The 16,777-nt window shown below is 39.6% G+C and overlaps 1 protein-coding gene across 18 annotated transcripts in view; it reads right to left on the bottom strand.

The window, feature by feature from the left end:
• NUMB (NUMB endocytic adaptor protein) overlaps window positions 1-16,777 on the bottom strand; it is a 128,660-nt gene that overhangs the window by 33,641 nt on the left and 78,242 nt on the right. For all 18 annotated transcript variants that reach the window (XM_064146797.1, XM_064146778.1, XM_064146784.1 and 15 more), the window contains one exon: window positions 2,651-2,794. In XM_064146797.1, coding sequence (XP_064002867.1) covers window positions 2,651-2,776 — 126 coding nt within the window. In that variant the 5' untranslated portion in view covers window positions 2,777-2,794. The remainder of the gene's footprint in view (window positions 1-2,650; window positions 2,795-16,777) is intronic.

Raw genomic sequence — 16,777 nt, 5'->3', positions numbered from 1 at the left:
AGTAAAATATCAAGTATTAGAAGAAACAAAGTTCTCAGAGATGCTGCCATATTAGTTTCATATATTTTACTTTTATATGGAAAAACTTTAAGCCAGTTGTAGAGACATTTGTTAATACTCAGGTCTTCAGCAGCTATACAGGTAAGAACATCAGGTAAAATCTCCATTATCCATGCAAAAGCCACTCCACTATGCTTTGAGCTCTGAAGAACTACAGCTGATGATTTTTATACGCTGGGCAAGGCAGACCAGAAAGAATAAGTATAGACACACGCACAGAAACATTAAACTGTGGGTGAGCTGCTATACTACAGGCAATGGACCTCAACTGACCACTCTGGAACTCTCATTTAGAAACCTTAAGAAAATGAAGATACTTTCACCATGTTTCAAATTTGAATGCATTCCTGTTAATTAACCATTTTCCCCTAAATATCTCTGTTTATTTTGCTCCATTGAGGAGCATCAGGAAGAAAAGTCACCCCATCAGATATTTGAGGGCATAGGAGAGAATACTTTTCCTGAAATGTATGAATTTCTGAATAATACCTAAAAACAGCACGACAGGATACTCTCCTTCAATAGCATAAACTCCTATTCTTTTTGTGAGCAAAATATAGTGCCACCCACTGAACTGATGACTCTACATCTGGTTTATCTCGTTCCCTCACAATGGCATACTTCCTGCCTGTATCTATTAAACACCAGTTAACACCCACTTGCATCCCAGCTCTAACAAAAATTTCCACTACTCCCCATCTCAAGGCACAGTATTTTGGGAGTAACATTCTAATAAAAAAGGCTAAAAAGCCTTTTAATGTCACATTGTTCTGATTTCATCTAATTGCAAATTCCTTGAATATTATTAATCTACCATTCTTCACCAAATCAAGAAACACACCTAACTATGTGTTTCATTCAGACCATTTTCCACAGAACAAGTTAAATTAATTCAGTGAACCCCAATACAAAGCAGGCAAATAAGGGTAAGTAAGTCACATTATGACAACAGGATGCAAAGATTCAGCTATTTCTACTCCTATTCAGCACAGAACGGTCTAAAACCTTTTCTGACTTTGGGTACATGTGCCCAAAATAGATGAATGCTTCATTTAAATACAGGAAGCATTTGTCATTGTAAGTGCAAGTCCTAACTTCAAGTTAAAAAAAGGTCACAGCAAGAAGCAGTTCACACCCTTTGTGTTCTGTAAAGGACTGGAAAAGTTTCCAAAAAATCAAACGTCTAAAAATTGAACATTTTGCTTGTCAACCTGGGTAATGGTTAAATTACTAAGAAAAACAACAATTCTCAAGCTCACAGCACTGTTCTCTCCTAGGCAGTGTTAAACCTTAATCCAAGTTTCAGCTTCAACAGAGCAATTACTCACTTTCAAATTATTGGCAACACACCATCTCTGTTTAGTCCTGGACTACAGTTCCTTCCTCCTACCAGAAAGTTAACATGAAACAAAGACACATAAACAAGCAACCATAACAAAGCAGAAATGTTACATACACTTGACTCTAAGCACACACAGCCAACTACAGCAGGGTAAGGTCTCTCGTGGAGCTAGTGCGAAAGTCACCTCCAATTTATTGTTTATCCGCATATACCCACAGCTTTACAAACATTACATAATAGCTAGTTTCAAGACTTCCAGCTAGCAACATCACCTGTTTTAACTCCTCAGACAACTACTTCAAGTGTAGACAGATACAAAACAAATACAAGGTCCTTAGGTGTTGGAATCACAGACTGCTTCCCCTGTACTTACTCCATTGGCTTTCTGTAAGTTGTCACCTGCTTACAATATATTGTCGAGTTAATATCAGTGTGCCTTGAGGAAGAAAGCTTTTGATTACAAATGGAACATATGCAACAAGATACCTTAGATATACTGGTTTTTACATTGTTTTACTTGTTAGGTATTAATAGTAAATATTAATTTTTAAAGAATATCAACTACTAGTTTAAAATATTAAAATAGCATTGCTTCTTAAATACAAGGGATGGAGAAATGGTGACACAAAACAAACCACTTATTTGCAAGGTTCGGTTAACCTGGAATAAGCTCTTGGAATTCAGAAGGGTCATTTCAGTTTTACACACATTAATCATCTGTAAAATACACACATGTAAAACTGTAGCACAGAAGACTCTGTCAGAAGTTAGCAAAAGCTTCTAACCTTAAGCCTTAGAAGGAAACTCAGGTGTTATTTGGCAATGTTTTCAATTATCAAGAGAGAGGATGGATTCCTTTCCAAGCACAACCCACTGCTTACCTTATAAGTCAAACTGTAATTGTAACTCCACTTTTAAGAAAGAACACCAAGTACCCTTCCATGCAATCCAAGAGGTCTACCATTTCTGCTCTTCCAGAAAAACGAAGACAAATATTACATTACTCCACTGCCTAGCTACATGATTCATTTCAAGTAGATAATAATGTAGGCTATCTCAGACAGTGATTCTTCCAAGGCATTTGTTAAATGAGTCATTTGGCTTTTTAAAAAAAGCCACATCCTTTGCAGAGAGAGCTGACTGTAAAATAGGTCAGTGTGTAATGAAGCATATTGCTGGTTTATGCTTGCCTAAAAACCCAAAGAACAGTACCTCATGAATATCTGAAAGAAGGGCAGCAACTCTTACCTTAACAGGGAAGCTACACTTGCCAGTGCGAACGCCTTCTTCATCAGTCTGCCACTGATGAGGCCTACTGGCCTCTGGGACATAGACATCTTTCTTTCTCCTAAAGCTTTGCCGTAGTTTGTTCATTTCTCAGATCTTCACGTCCTAGAAAAACAAGAAAAAAAAGCCAAACTTTCAGTAGAGACCAAAACACAGATTTACTCACTTTGGGTCAAGTACTGTCATGGCAAATATGCCTGTGAAAAATACGAGTTTCTGTATATATGAATGTGATTTACCTGAGAAAGAAAAATATTTTAGACAAAGAGGAAAACAAAACTCTATTACTTTTTTGATATCTTTCCACAGCAACTGAAGCATTAGACCTAGAAATAAATATCACTCCAAGCATAAGGTTACCCAAATACAGCTGACAGAGAAGCTCTCAAGACTGATGCTCTTGAAGTCCTGCCTCCATGGAGTTAAACATCTAAGAGCAATCAAGCAGGACAGGCATAGCAAAAGCTTCCAAGGCACGCATACAAGGTCTTTACTTTGCCTTAAAACTGTTCCTAAGATTCACAGCCCTGAGATTGTTCCTAAAATATTAGGTGTTTGTGCTGCTCTTCAAGCAGAAGTAATAAGTACACGATTTTACTGAGGCACAGCCCAGTTTTTGCTTAGTCCATTCGTAGAAGTTACTAAACAAGAAGTGTGCTGAATTGACTGTAATAGTTTAGAGATTTGTCCAAGACATCACATAGTCTTACCCCTTCCAAGAGGAAAGACAGTTCTGTAACTACACTTCCAAAATCTAGAATTAGGTGCTTTTTATGCACTCTTCTCTGATGTATCAGTTTCTATATGTCAACCAATCTTTACTTTAGACAAATTCACCTTTAGTAGATTCAAACTACAACTAGTCAGCAAGCCATCAGGGAAAGAACTAATAAAAAGACTCTGTATTTATCTACAGAAGTAAAATCATATGGGATACGCTATGAGGAACATGGAAAACATGGAGAGCTTCTTGAGATATTGCACTTCTTTCCTGAAAAAGAAGCCTTCTTACAACCATGATGTCTCATTTTGATACCAAAAGGTTGCAGAACGCAAGGCAACAATATCTAACTGGATTCTATATGCTTATTTCCCATTACATTAACTAAAATCCAGTAAGCAGAAATTTATGGGTGTCAAAAGGCAGCCTCTGAATGAAAGCAGCTTTCAAAGCTGTTTGAACACTATTTTAAACTCTGAAAAGAACTAGTGTCTCCCAGTTAAAACTATCTGACATAACTGAGAAAAAAACAACACATTCATGTTTGTGATATCTGACACTTAAGAAAGCTTAAATTCAAAACGCAACCATTTCAAAAGCTGAACAAAAGTAGAAATTAAAAGCATTAGAGGAAATCCCTGCGCACCACTGCTAATTCTGATCAGCCAAATTACATATTTTGAGTTGTTTTACATTTCCTGATACACTTTTGTCATTTCAAGTGACAAAAAAGTGAGTTTTGTCATCACCAATTCCCCAAGCAGCCTTGCTTCAGCAACTGATACTCCTCAAGCTGTATGTTATCAGGCAAATCAGTTCCCACTGTATTTCACAGGCATGGCATTGGCTCACTCCTCTAGAGTTTTCCAGCTCTCCATACTCTATTAGAAGCAATATGTAAAACTACTACTAATACCATAATAAAACACCACAATATTGCCTGAAGTGGGAAATCTCAGTGTGGTGACATCAATATTAGGAGTGCAAAAAATCATGCTCCTCACATGCACAAGTTCTGGGACAAATGAGCACAAAGCTGACTCGTTGCACTGTGGGGCCTTCTGAGAGCGCGATCATAGAAACATAAAACGTTACAGGTTGCAAGGGACCTCCAGAGATCATCAGGTACAACCACCCTGCCAAAGCAGGATCACCTAGGGCAGGCCACAGAGGAACACATCCAGGCTGGCTTTCAAAGTCTCCAAAGGAAATTCCACAACTTCTCTGGACAGCCTGTTCCAGTGCTCTGTCATGATCGCAGTAAAGAAGTTTCTTCTCAAGTTGAAGTGGATCTTCCTGTGTTCTCATTTATAGCCATTATTCCTTGTCCTATTACCAGGTACCACTGAAAACTATCTGTCTCCTTCCTCTTGACACAAACCCCTCAGATATTTATAGGCATTAATAAGTTCCCCTCTCAGGCTTCTCTTCTCCTGATGAAATAGCCCCAGTTCTCTCAGTCTTTCTTCACAGGAGAGATGTTTGCATCCCCTTATCTTCGTAGCTCTTCAATGGACTCTCTCCAGTAGATCCCTGACTTTTATGGACTGGGGAGCCCAAAACTAGATACAATATTCCAGATGTGGTCTCACCAGAGCAGAGTAGATGGGGAGGAGAACCTCCCTAGACCTGCAGGACACACTTTTACTACTGCACCTCAGAATACCGTTTGCCTTCTTGGCCATAAGGGCACATTGCTGTCTCACAGATAATTTACAGTCCACTAGGATTCTGTGAAGCTGCTTTGCAGCAGGATGGCCCCTAATCTGTACTGGTGCCTGCTGTTATTTCTCCCCAGGTGCAGGACATGTCCTTCTTGAACTTAATGAGGTTCACCTTTACCCAGCTCTCTAGCCTGTCCAGACTTTGTTAGATAGCAGCACAACCTTCAGGTGTGTAGCCACCCCTCCCAGTTTTGTATTATCAGCAAACTTGCTGTGGGTATGCTATCCCTTCATCTGGGTCATTAATGAAGACACTGAACAAAACTGGACCCAGTACTGATTTTGGAAATATACCACTGGCCACAGGCCTCAAATTTGACTCTGTGCCACTGATCACAACCCTTTGAACTCTGTTGTGCCAGTTCACTGCACAGTCCAATCATCTCTCCCACTTCTTTTACTTCTCATCACGATGTTATGGGAGACTGTGTCAAACGCCTTACTGAAGTCAAGGTACATGCCATCCACTGCTCTCCCTTCACCTATCCATTTGGTCACACCTTTGTAGAAGGACATGAAATTAGTCAAGAAAGATTTTCCCTTAGTAAATCCATGTTGGCTTCTCCTGATAACCTTTTCTTTCATGTGGTTAGAGATGGTCTCCAGAATGAGCTGCTTCATCACCTTAGCAGGGATGGAGGTGAGGCTGACTACTCTGTAGTTGCCTGCATCTTCCTTCTTGCCCCTTTTGAAGACTGGAACAACACTGGCTTTCTCCTAGTCTTCAGGCACCTCAATAATCATTTTTACAGCAGCAAACAACTAAATCAAACTCTACTTCTGCAGAAAGTTATGATCAAAGCTGCTTGATGAGCATCTGAAAGCAGTGAGGCACTCCAAGTAATCCAAATCTCTCTTGCAAATTGAGGGAAGGGTTGAGATGTATGGCAAAGGCTAGAGACTGTCCCTTGAAGGCAGCATGTACCTAGAATAGCCACCAGCTGCAACGTACAGTGTAAGAACAAGGATAGGAAGTTGCTCATGGATTCTCAATCCAGCCATCTAGATACAAAGCAGTACTATTTTCACTCCTTCATAGCTGCAAAATGCCCAACATAGCTAGCAACATAAAATACTTTCTTGAACTAACTTGGCAGGATTTAGAGCTTAGAATATGTGCACATAATCAAACCCATGCACGTTTCTTACCACTAAACAAGCTGAAACAGCTCCTCTACAAACACAATTTATTTTACAAGGTAAAATCCATTAAAAACAAACCCTTTAATGTGCAAAGACAGTTCTGGAAGTTATAAGAGGAGGTGCAAGGCTTCTATTCTCCATTAAGGTTTAGAGAGGCATTATATTAGTTATTTATTCTGCTTTACCAACTGCAGAGGAGTCTATACATTATTCAGTCTAAAGGAACCAGAATTTCAAGGGGGGGGCAGTCAATCACCTCAGGCAGGTGATATGTCCTCCAGGAAATTTCAGCTCACAAGGACAGACACCTGCCCTAGTTTCTGCTGAAGTCTGGCAGCACCACAGCATGATGCTGTTTTGGTGCAAAGCACAAAAACACACAACTCAGAGTCCACCTGCCAACCTTTCACTCTGCTGACTGAGAAACAGGCACGGATACTCTGTTCTGTCAAGAAAGGCAACATGCTCTTAGGTCAATACAAATAGGTGCAGTAAGGGTCATCTGCTGGAAATCTCAGTGTGATCTGTTAAAAAAAAAATGCTTTGTAGAAATTGTACATGTTTGTAGGCATAAAAACAACCCACGAAAAAGTTTTCAAGGTATCTCTGAACCTCAAAAGCTTCAGTAACAAACAAGAACAGCACATGGTAATGCTTGTGAAATTGCAATCTAATTGCCTTATCACAACATTTTCCTGTGTAAGCATTTCCTTGGACCTCTCCCAGGAAGCACTGCTTTTGCCCATGAGACCAGAACCTTATCAGTGACTTATTCTGACCAGGAATCTCAATCAACAGGGGAGGATGAGAATAAAAGTTCCTCAACTACACTTCCTATACGAAACTAAAGTGGCATTTTGCCCAAAAGTATTTCCTTTTCACTGAAAACTAACCCCATTTTCCTACATGTTCTAATTTTGAGGTAATGATAGCAAGAAAAAAAAAAAAAAAGGTTTAAAAATAACTTATTGTATTTAGTAGCAATGCTGACAAACAGCAAAGTTAATTTCTGGCCAGGCAACCAACAAACTTTCTCCTGCTGCCACACTGGGCTTTTCTGAGATGCCATTGTTTCCAGCAGCTTGCTAAATAGTTTGCCCTACAAACACCTAATTTGCTGTTAACATGCATGGCAGCCCAATAGAACTAGAAGTGCCATCTGATGGGAAAGCATTAAGTAAAACAATTCACACGGGCTGGGTATTTGTGGATTCAGGAGAGAAGCACATGAATTGCCGGAACGAAGCGCTGAATTTTCTAATTTTATCCAGAGCTCAAAAGCCCTGTGCAGGAGCTCCAGAGAAAAAAACAAGCGAGCATTTTCTACTTGAATTCTTCACATTTCCCTACCAGTGTAGCACGCCTGCTGACACCACAAACACCAGCTTAGGATGCAACAAGATAGCAGAGTATTTTGTCCTGTACCAATGGTATCACTGATGCCGCAAATAGTTTTATACTCTGCCCTGGGCTTATGTAGGCTGAAAGTTATCTGTCCTGATTTTTCTATATTTAGCAACTGATTTTCATCCTGTAATTAGATTTTAAAATAACAAATAAATAAAACAAAACAAATCATCAAACACATTACCTCCATTTCACTTTTAGAATCTCCAAATCCAGTTTGGGCCCAGAGACAGCACAACAGAGAAAGAGTATTTGAAGGTAAATCTGGTGAAAAGCCAAGACGTGAAACTGAAACTCTTACTAAATCATGTAACACTGTGTTTTATCAGAGACAAAGCAGTAGCAAAGGTTGAAAGCATCAAGATCTTCTGGAGTAAAGAGGATAAACAAGTCACTTTGGGTTCTGTTAAGCTTCAAGGTTATCTCAACCAGGCAGCTATTTGCAGACAGCTCAACTGGTCAATGCCAGTTAGGAAGGGGAGAAAAAACACACACCCAACAAAAAAACGGAACAAGAAAACCTCTACCACTTTTGCAATCCAAGAGACTACACATTAGACTAAACATTAGAAGAGCTCCCAAAGCACCATACAAGCCATCTACAACAGGCACTGAAAAGACAAAAGATACTGGCATAATGAGTTTATGCATCTATGTTGTCACTTCTTTTTATGCAAACTGATTTATTTTTACATATTTGAAAGCACAGCACCAAAGTTAATTAAAAGGGAGCTCCGGCATCATTATTCTTCTGATCACCTGAGAAGGTATCATTTTAACTCCTACCAGGTCCCTGCCAACCCGAGGGGTAGCACGGAGGCAGAAACAACCCTGTCAGAGATAAAAGCGCACATTGAAGCACTCTGGGCATCATTGCCTTGTGCATGATCAAGTTATGGCTGCAGAACAAATGACTGCAAGATAAACCAGCATGTTAATTCATGTCTCGTTAGCTGCTGTGCTGTACAATTGTGTTCACTTTTACCCTTCGGTGAGCACAAGCCAGTAATTTACCCTTCAGTCAGAAATGGGTAAGCTTCACATTAACTGAAGTTAGATCAGGTGGGAGCTGCTGAGGATGCAAATTTGGAGTTTACAGGAGGGTATGTCTGTGCCCATACCTTCAGATAAGCAGTTCATTTGCTATTTTGCAAAGCAGCTGCTGCTACAAGGTGATGTTAACTACAGATCTGCAGGGCAGGAGGACAGTATTGGTACCTGAATTGGATCCACAAATTTAAGTAGTTAGACTTTGTCACACTAAGTAGCCACTTAGAGTTTCAACACTGAGAACAAAAAAAAAGCACAAACTCATTTTTACCTTTCTTCTGAACTCTTGCCTTCACAAAGGTCATTTAATCTGAATTCAAATATGTAGTATATTTTTTATTTGCAATGGAAAAGGATAAAAAGATGGGTTTAAGCCAGTTTATAAACACTGTTCAGAGGGTTTGGGATTAGTTTCTTTTTTTTCTCAGAATTGAATTCTATTTCCCATTTACCAATTTAGAAAAAAACAGAAAATCGTGGGTCAAATAAGGGCAAAGCAATCTGCAGCCTGCAATAAATACAGACTAGCCAGGCAGCTGGAGGCAATATACACAAACCCCTCCAGTGCCATCCTCCTGCTTCAGAGCAGAAGTCCTCCTGCAAGCCTGACCTACCAGAAGCATAAACCCATCAACATAATTCCTAGAGGTATGCATCTCAAGTAGCAGGATTTCAGAACAATGTGCTGTAGGGATCATTCTGAAGTTTACAATCCTTCACATAAAACTAATTCAATTAACATGTTAGAATTTGATTAAGTAATTTTTTTAAGCCTCATTCATCTAACTATTGCCTGCAAGCCATGCACAAGTGAGGTAGGAGTAACTGCACTTCTACCAGCCCCTAAGTGCTCCTTCTCAATGAAATCCACACAATATTGCTAACAAACAAAAGGTTAAAAAACCCCAAAACAAAGCAAACACACACACACCCCCAAAAAAAAAAACCAAAAAAAACAAAGAAAAGCCAGAGTCTGAAACCCAGGGCAACAAGTTCGTCCATCTCTAAGAGCTTTTTTTGGTCTAAGAAATACTTGCATTTCGTCACATCAAAGCTTTGAGTAAGGATGCACTTTTCCTGCCAAAGCTACCTGATACTTCAGGCCTAAGAGGACATGTAAATTATCTTGATCTCCTTGAAAAAAAGTATTTGCCTAACCTACTTACTGGGAAAACAATCCAGAAACATTCCTCGGCACAGCTGAGGATCTGTATCCTCAAGAAATCTTGAAGATCTGTACCCTCAGAAAACTCTGGCTTTGAGTTCTTGTTCAAGTACAACCTGGTAGACATGAGCCTTTGGATAGATGTTAACAGCTCTCTTTCTAGCACTACCAAAACCTGAGTTTTATTACAAAATCCACAGGGGCCTGCACCACGAAATGCAAACAGTGTGCTCTTCTGTAGTTCAGAAAGCATCTCCTATTTCCCTGTAAAACTCAGTTGACTGCTGACACTTCAATGTTATAATAAGTATTGGCTCTACCAGGACACTAGCAAGGAAATAAGCTTGTTTCAAGCCATTTTCGTGGGATGAGATTTGAGTTTGGCAGACTTATCTGCAGTACAAGCACAAATATGAAGCAGCTGCTCCAAACATTTAGAGCTGTTTTGCTTTCTAATGCACAGTTTGAATCTCTAAATTTAAGATGACAAAGTAAGAACATTTCATTTATAAGGAAGAGGCAAGCTAGGAAAGCAAGTTGATCACTGCCAAGGTAAATACTCTGCCCTTGTCTATTACGAAGCTGCCAGAATGGAGTTTTACTTCTCTGAGAAATCCTTATTAAACATTTCTGCTAAACAAACTCTTTCCCCTCCTCTCCCACTCACACAGTACAAAAACATGCAATGCCCTATCTCTCCAAGCCTACTGTAAAGGTTAGCCAAAACTTGCTGCAATTGCCCTGCAACAGCTTCTCTGCAATTATTCACCAGCACAAGAACACTGAGTACCCTTATCTTCCAAGGAAGAAAAGGTCACACCATGTCAGACTTTGAATGCAGAACTTTGAGCCTTTCTGTAAGTTTAGATCCCATAAAATCTAATTAAATCCAGCACTGTCATACTGAAGCAGAGGAAGGCATGTAACCATATGAGCATGCTCACTAAAACATTAACAGTCCCGCTTATGCAATAGGCTATGACTAACCACATTATTCACCACATGGCTTTCCAACCCATTTACCCTTTCATTACCCAATTAAGATCTAATAATACAATACTACAAGTAAGCATTCTAAGACATCAAAATACACATAAAGGTGAAGCATGAGTTCACTTGTTGAGCCAGTAAACACATTTTGTTGCTGTTGCTATTACAGTTATGTAGAGTTCTAATTAGGGGGTTTTCCTTGTTGCAGGAAAATGAAGTGCTGGGTACGTAATAAAAAGACCAATGAAGCCAACTTATCAGCATTTGAAAACTCACCTTCAAGCAATGAAAGTAATATATTGATTATACTTTGAAAATACAGCAAAACCAGCATATATATGAAGAAAGAGGTCTGAGCTGTAACAGCAATATACAGTAGCTTGGAGAAGAAGAGACAGGGAGGTGACATCATCAGTGTTTATCAATATGTAAAGGGTGAGTGTCAGAAGGATGGAGCCAGGCTCTGCTTGGTAAGGCCTGATGACAGGACAAGGGGCAATGGAAGGGACAAGCTGAGGAAGAGCCTCATGTAAACACGAAAAGGAATTTTTTCACTGTGGGGGTGACAGAACACTGGAACAGGCTGACCAGGGGGGTTGTGGAGTTTCCCTCTCTGGAGATATTCAAACCCACCTAGACATGTTCCTGTGTGATCTGGTATAGGTGATCCTGCTCTGGCAGTGGGGGTTGGACTGGATGAGCTTTTGAGATCCCATCCAGCCCCTGACATTCTTCAATTCTAAGATTTCTCAGACAGCATTCTGAGAAATTGCAATGCACTGCCACTGTCAGCTGGGAGGTACCAACCACCCTCTCAAGTTCACCAGACCTCTTGCTGTCTCATACTTGAGCTAGAGCTATCCTATCAGCACTCCGCAGCCGTTTCCAGAGCACAAAAATTGCAGACAACTTACAAAATAACAGGGAATGAACTCAAGAACTGTGCTCCAACATGCCATTACTAATTGTGTGGCTAAAATGTTTGGCTACCAAAAGTCCTGTCCTAAAGCCTGGTATTTTGTCAGATATGCCAGCTTGTTTAGAACAGAAATATCCCTAGACTGCAGCAATTAAATACAGTATTCAGTATTCCACAAGGGTATCTACCAGTAGTACCAGCAGGGCAACTCCACTCATGACTCTGAAACAGTCAGGGAAATAAAAGTTTGATCACTGCAAGACAGAAGTTATTGCTAAAGATATGCAGTGCTCTTTTTTCTAGCAGTTCCAAGAGGAATCGCTTGTCTCTCCCAAACTTGTGAAGCTCAGTACATAAAAGAAGGAAGCCTCATTTTCTTCATCGATAACTAAAGCAAACACCCCAACTTGTCAGATTCCACTGCAGCTGCAAACTGACTGTGGTCCTACACAATACACTAAAATGTTTAAGTGCAGCAATATAAGACAGTAAACGTGCTTGTTTCACAGGCTCACTAAATACCTCGCAATGACTGTCAATCACTAGAGAAAAGCAGGTTTCCTAAACACTATATGACACTACATTAGTGCAATTATACTACCTATAACAAATGAAAATAAGAAGTTTACTAAAGAAACATTAGTTGTACCCCGTGGAAAGCAGTTTCGACCATTCTGCTTTGAGCTCATCTGCACACATGTGAAGAATTTTAACTAACTCATGCCATTTCCAAGTGAATCATTTGCATTTACTGCAACTACATCTCAGACAACTGAACAGCCTTCAAACATCAACATCTCAGGTTTAGAAGGTATCTTTACAAATATATGCTGAATTTAGAAGAGATTAGATATTAAAGAAAGTTGAAAAAGGGCTAAAACAGTGGGGGCGGGGAGGAGAGGGAAGGGGGACTTTCCTTTAAGCACTGAAATCCAAGAACCAAAGTTTGAAGTATGTCAAATCTCATGAAAACAAATGCATTTTCAAAATGAACCAAAAATAACTTCTACAAGTAAAATAAGCATATTTTGTCAATCACCCATAAATCTAAAGTTTTTACACTGCATTTATTTCAGTAGGACCTGTGTTTTATAGCCAAATAATCACTGTTTGAATAAACAGGGAATTGTATCCAATATGACAAATACTTGCTGTCTAGGAGAAATAAAAAAAAAACCCAATCAATTATATCTTTGTGCTGCTGACATGATCATTACCTTCTCACTGTGAGCTCAGAAACACATGAACACAAACTGTATTTTTGTTTCTAGCTCTTAAGCAAGAGCAGAAACTGCAGAGAAACAAACTACAGATCCGAAGCAAGCGATTCGGAACTCTAAACCAGATTACTTGGAGGATCCATTTTAGCAAGCTTAAAAACATGTCCTCATGCTACAGTATTAAACGGTGTTTCTCATAGGATGGTCAGTCTCAACACAAAAGTGAAAACCATAGAATCTTTGTCAACTGATCCAGCATTAGTGGCTCACAGCAGCCTTAAAAGTCCATTCAGCATGACCCACGTTCCATAAACATTTGGAACAAACTATAAATTTTGTATCAGCTTTATAAGAAGTCTTCAGTGGGAGTCAATAGTAGTGCTGCCAAGTCTGGCAGCAAGTAGGATTCAGGTACAGATGAAGTAGGTAAATCACACAAGAGTAATAGCATGCTCAGATGCAGCATGGGGAGTTACATGGGACTCTCCATGGGAAACACTGATTTTTTTTAATTCATATATGTTCTCAAATGCAAATTGTTCAGTCACTGTTGACAGCCAATGCAAAATATTCTGAAGTAGATGAAATTTATTTTAGAGAAACAAGAAGATATCACGAGAAGAAATTACTCTGCAATAAAAACAGCAGAGAAAAGCACAAGAAAGAAGGGTAAGAGAGTGGCTCTAACCATAAATACTGATGAATATGAATTCCCCTATTACCATTGTCTAGGAAAGACCATAAAGAGTGTTCAGTCCTCTAAAATGGCAACTGTCAAAGAAGCAAGGAGCAGTAAGAATTATGAGAGGAGCAGAGCACACCCAGTGAGATGCAGCAGCACAAAACCAGGCTGCATTCAGCTTTGATACCACATCGCTCTTACAGTGAGTGTACCCTTTCTGAAATGAAAGAGAGAGAGCGCAGAAAGGTAATACAGATAATTAAGACTACGTCAACAGCCTCTGCACAAGGACAGATTAGATACATCAAAGGAAGTCTTCACCTCAGAAAAGCAATTTGCTGGTGGAGAGAGCTCCAAAAATCATAGTATAACAAATAGTAGAAAATGAACAGGGGATGGTGATATTCCAGTTCCTGGAGAGATTGCATAGACACAATGGAATTTTCTCGCAGTCCAGGTTTCAAAATAAAAGTATTTCTCTCATGATACAGAATTAACTTGCAGGACTCCTTGCTCTGTAATGTTTTACAAACTGAAAGTAGAAAATAATTAGGAATTTTTTTTTTTTAAATCACACCTGTGCTAGTTTGAGGCTAATGCACTGGGGGGGGGGGGGGGGCAGGTAAATCATCACAATACCTAACAGTTCAGTTATTTGAAAAAAAAAACTTCCACAGGCTATTAGAAACTATAGTGGAGGTGCAGCTTCCCACTCAGAAATCATTCAGTGCAATCTGACCAGCTGAGAGGGCTTTTTCATGTCTGCCTTAAACTTCTGTTCTTTCTTGGAATCCAACGTGACCATATCACAGAGAATTAACTGTGCTAGGGAGCCCTTGCTGTGAAGCAACATAGCTCGCAAGCTGGCCTCCCTTCACCACCAAGCTCCCGTGTTACAGCTGTCACAGCATCACAACAGACCTGTTAGCACCCAGCTACACCAGGGCCACCAAGAGCTGGCTCACTACACAATGTAAAGATCTCCCTCTCCCAAATCCACAGAAGCCAGTTCCCATAGTTTAAGACATTTCAATGAAAACCAGCACATTAATCTTACATCTCAGGTATCTCACAAAATCTGAAGTAGCGTGGCAAAAAGCCCCACATGCACTACTCAATCTCAATTAGAAAATCACAGTTAGCTTAAACTGCCATGAAGTACGTGCAAGGAAAAACTGGCTCTTACATTCACAGGACGACAGATGACTCCTTGTTATACCGTTACTACAGTGGGCCCAAGCATTTCACTCAGTCAGTGCTTGGCAGCTGTTATGTGACTGTTCAAGACACTTCACTTGTTCCCATTCTTCAGTGGTCAGATAAATATAATTCAAGTCCTTTCATTTGTGCATTTTCTTCAGCTTGTTTATGCCAAATGAACTTTAGCTCACTTAAGTGGCTAAAAACTATAATTTTGATTGCATCCCAATATAGACGGGGAGGGCAAGAGTCACAAAAGGAATTTTTAGTATTGATTTATAACTCATAAAACAAGGCTGTGAAGGTTTTGTGTCAAGCTTTTGTGAAAACGGCAGATTCTGATAATAAAAATGATCCTTGAGGACAGATATAGTAACTTTTTCTGCCTATCAGAAAAATCATTTGATCACCCCCCAATAGCTTAAAAACACAAAAATAATTGACCTTTACATAAAAGATAGGCAGAAACCTTGTTCTGGTGCCCAGCATAACAACCGTGTCTCACATGTAAGAATATAATTTTTTTCTTCACAAAAATATTATTTAGTGCTTTAGAAATTAATGTTACCATTTGTACCCCAGTCCAGCATGAGTTTGGAGTTGTGCCATAACTCTTTTCTCATAACAGCTTTTTGCTAAACATTATCAGGAACTATTGGGATTATTCCCCAAATATGTTTGCTTTACACAAAGGTAATCAACTCAGAAGCCAGCTTAACAAAGTCAGATACAAGCTATAAATTCCTTTAAGCACACCAAATGCATTGTTTTCTGAATACCCCCACCAGTTAAATACCTCTGAAAATGTCCTGCATCCTCTCCAGAGCCTAACAAAAGCCTCGCATTTTGTCGCCCACAGAAGCACTGACAAGACCTTTAAGGAATCTGTCGCTACAGTCCCTGTGAAAGGTGTCTAAACAGGGTAAGAATTTGTATGAACACAAGGAGGATTCCTTATGATTACACAGCACACAAAACTTCATTTCATGCCTAATGTTTTCCACATCTGCTTTCTGCCAAGCCTTAAGGAGATCCAAGCACAACTTTAGTGGCACATTCAGTGATTTTAAAAATTATATAGAGCAACATAACTAAAGAGGTAACTTTTTAAAGTCTTTTGCCTCCTCCCAAGGAGTGTTCAATGCCGGCTGGATGAGGCTTTGATTAGCCAACTCTAGCTGTGAGGTATCCCTGCCCATAGCAGGAGCAGATGATCTCTACTGTCAACCCAAGTCATGCTGCGATGACGCTAAGATTCTATTTAACTTCATAAAGTGCTCATCTATTAATTTGTAGCAAAAAACTCCCCAACTCCAGGTGTTACACCACATAATGACAGCAAGAGTTTGTTGACTTGGTGACTTAAGTTGTTTTTATTGGGTTCTGCAATAGTACTTTTCTTTAAAATCATGCCCTCAAAGCTATAACCTTAACCCCATAGATGTACAAAATTTATGAACCTATGGGCTGAAATAAAGAAAAAAAGGCAAACCCAACCTAAACCAGAGAGCTGACAAAGTCAAACATGAGCTAAAACCCACTTTATCTGCAAACACGTCCTTCCCTCCTTGCGCCTCAAGAGCCAATGGATTTTTTGTTATTCCAAGTGTTGCTTTCAAAGAGCAACCTGAAATTGTTACATCATCACATCAACTTGCCACATAGACCTGAAGCTTCTCAGACAGACAGCAAATGCTTCTATCTTACTGACTTCTACGTCGGCACATTGAAACCACTTGGTGGTTACAGGATAGGGAGAAGCAGGCAGGCAATCTCAATGGATATGAGGAGCACGTGGGGTGGGTCTTTTTTTCAGGTTAATAAAAAGGGGATAAGATGATACACCAAATCAGACTGCATTTAAGGC

Source organism: Pogoniulus pusillus, chromosome 1, assembly GCF_015220805.1.
Source record: "Pogoniulus pusillus isolate bPogPus1 chromosome 1, bPogPus1.pri, whole genome shotgun sequence".
In the NCBI taxonomy this organism is placed as follows: Eukaryota; Metazoa; Chordata; class Aves; order Piciformes; family Lybiidae; genus Pogoniulus; species Pogoniulus pusillus.
This window is presented reverse-complemented; position numbering and strand designations above follow the sequence as displayed.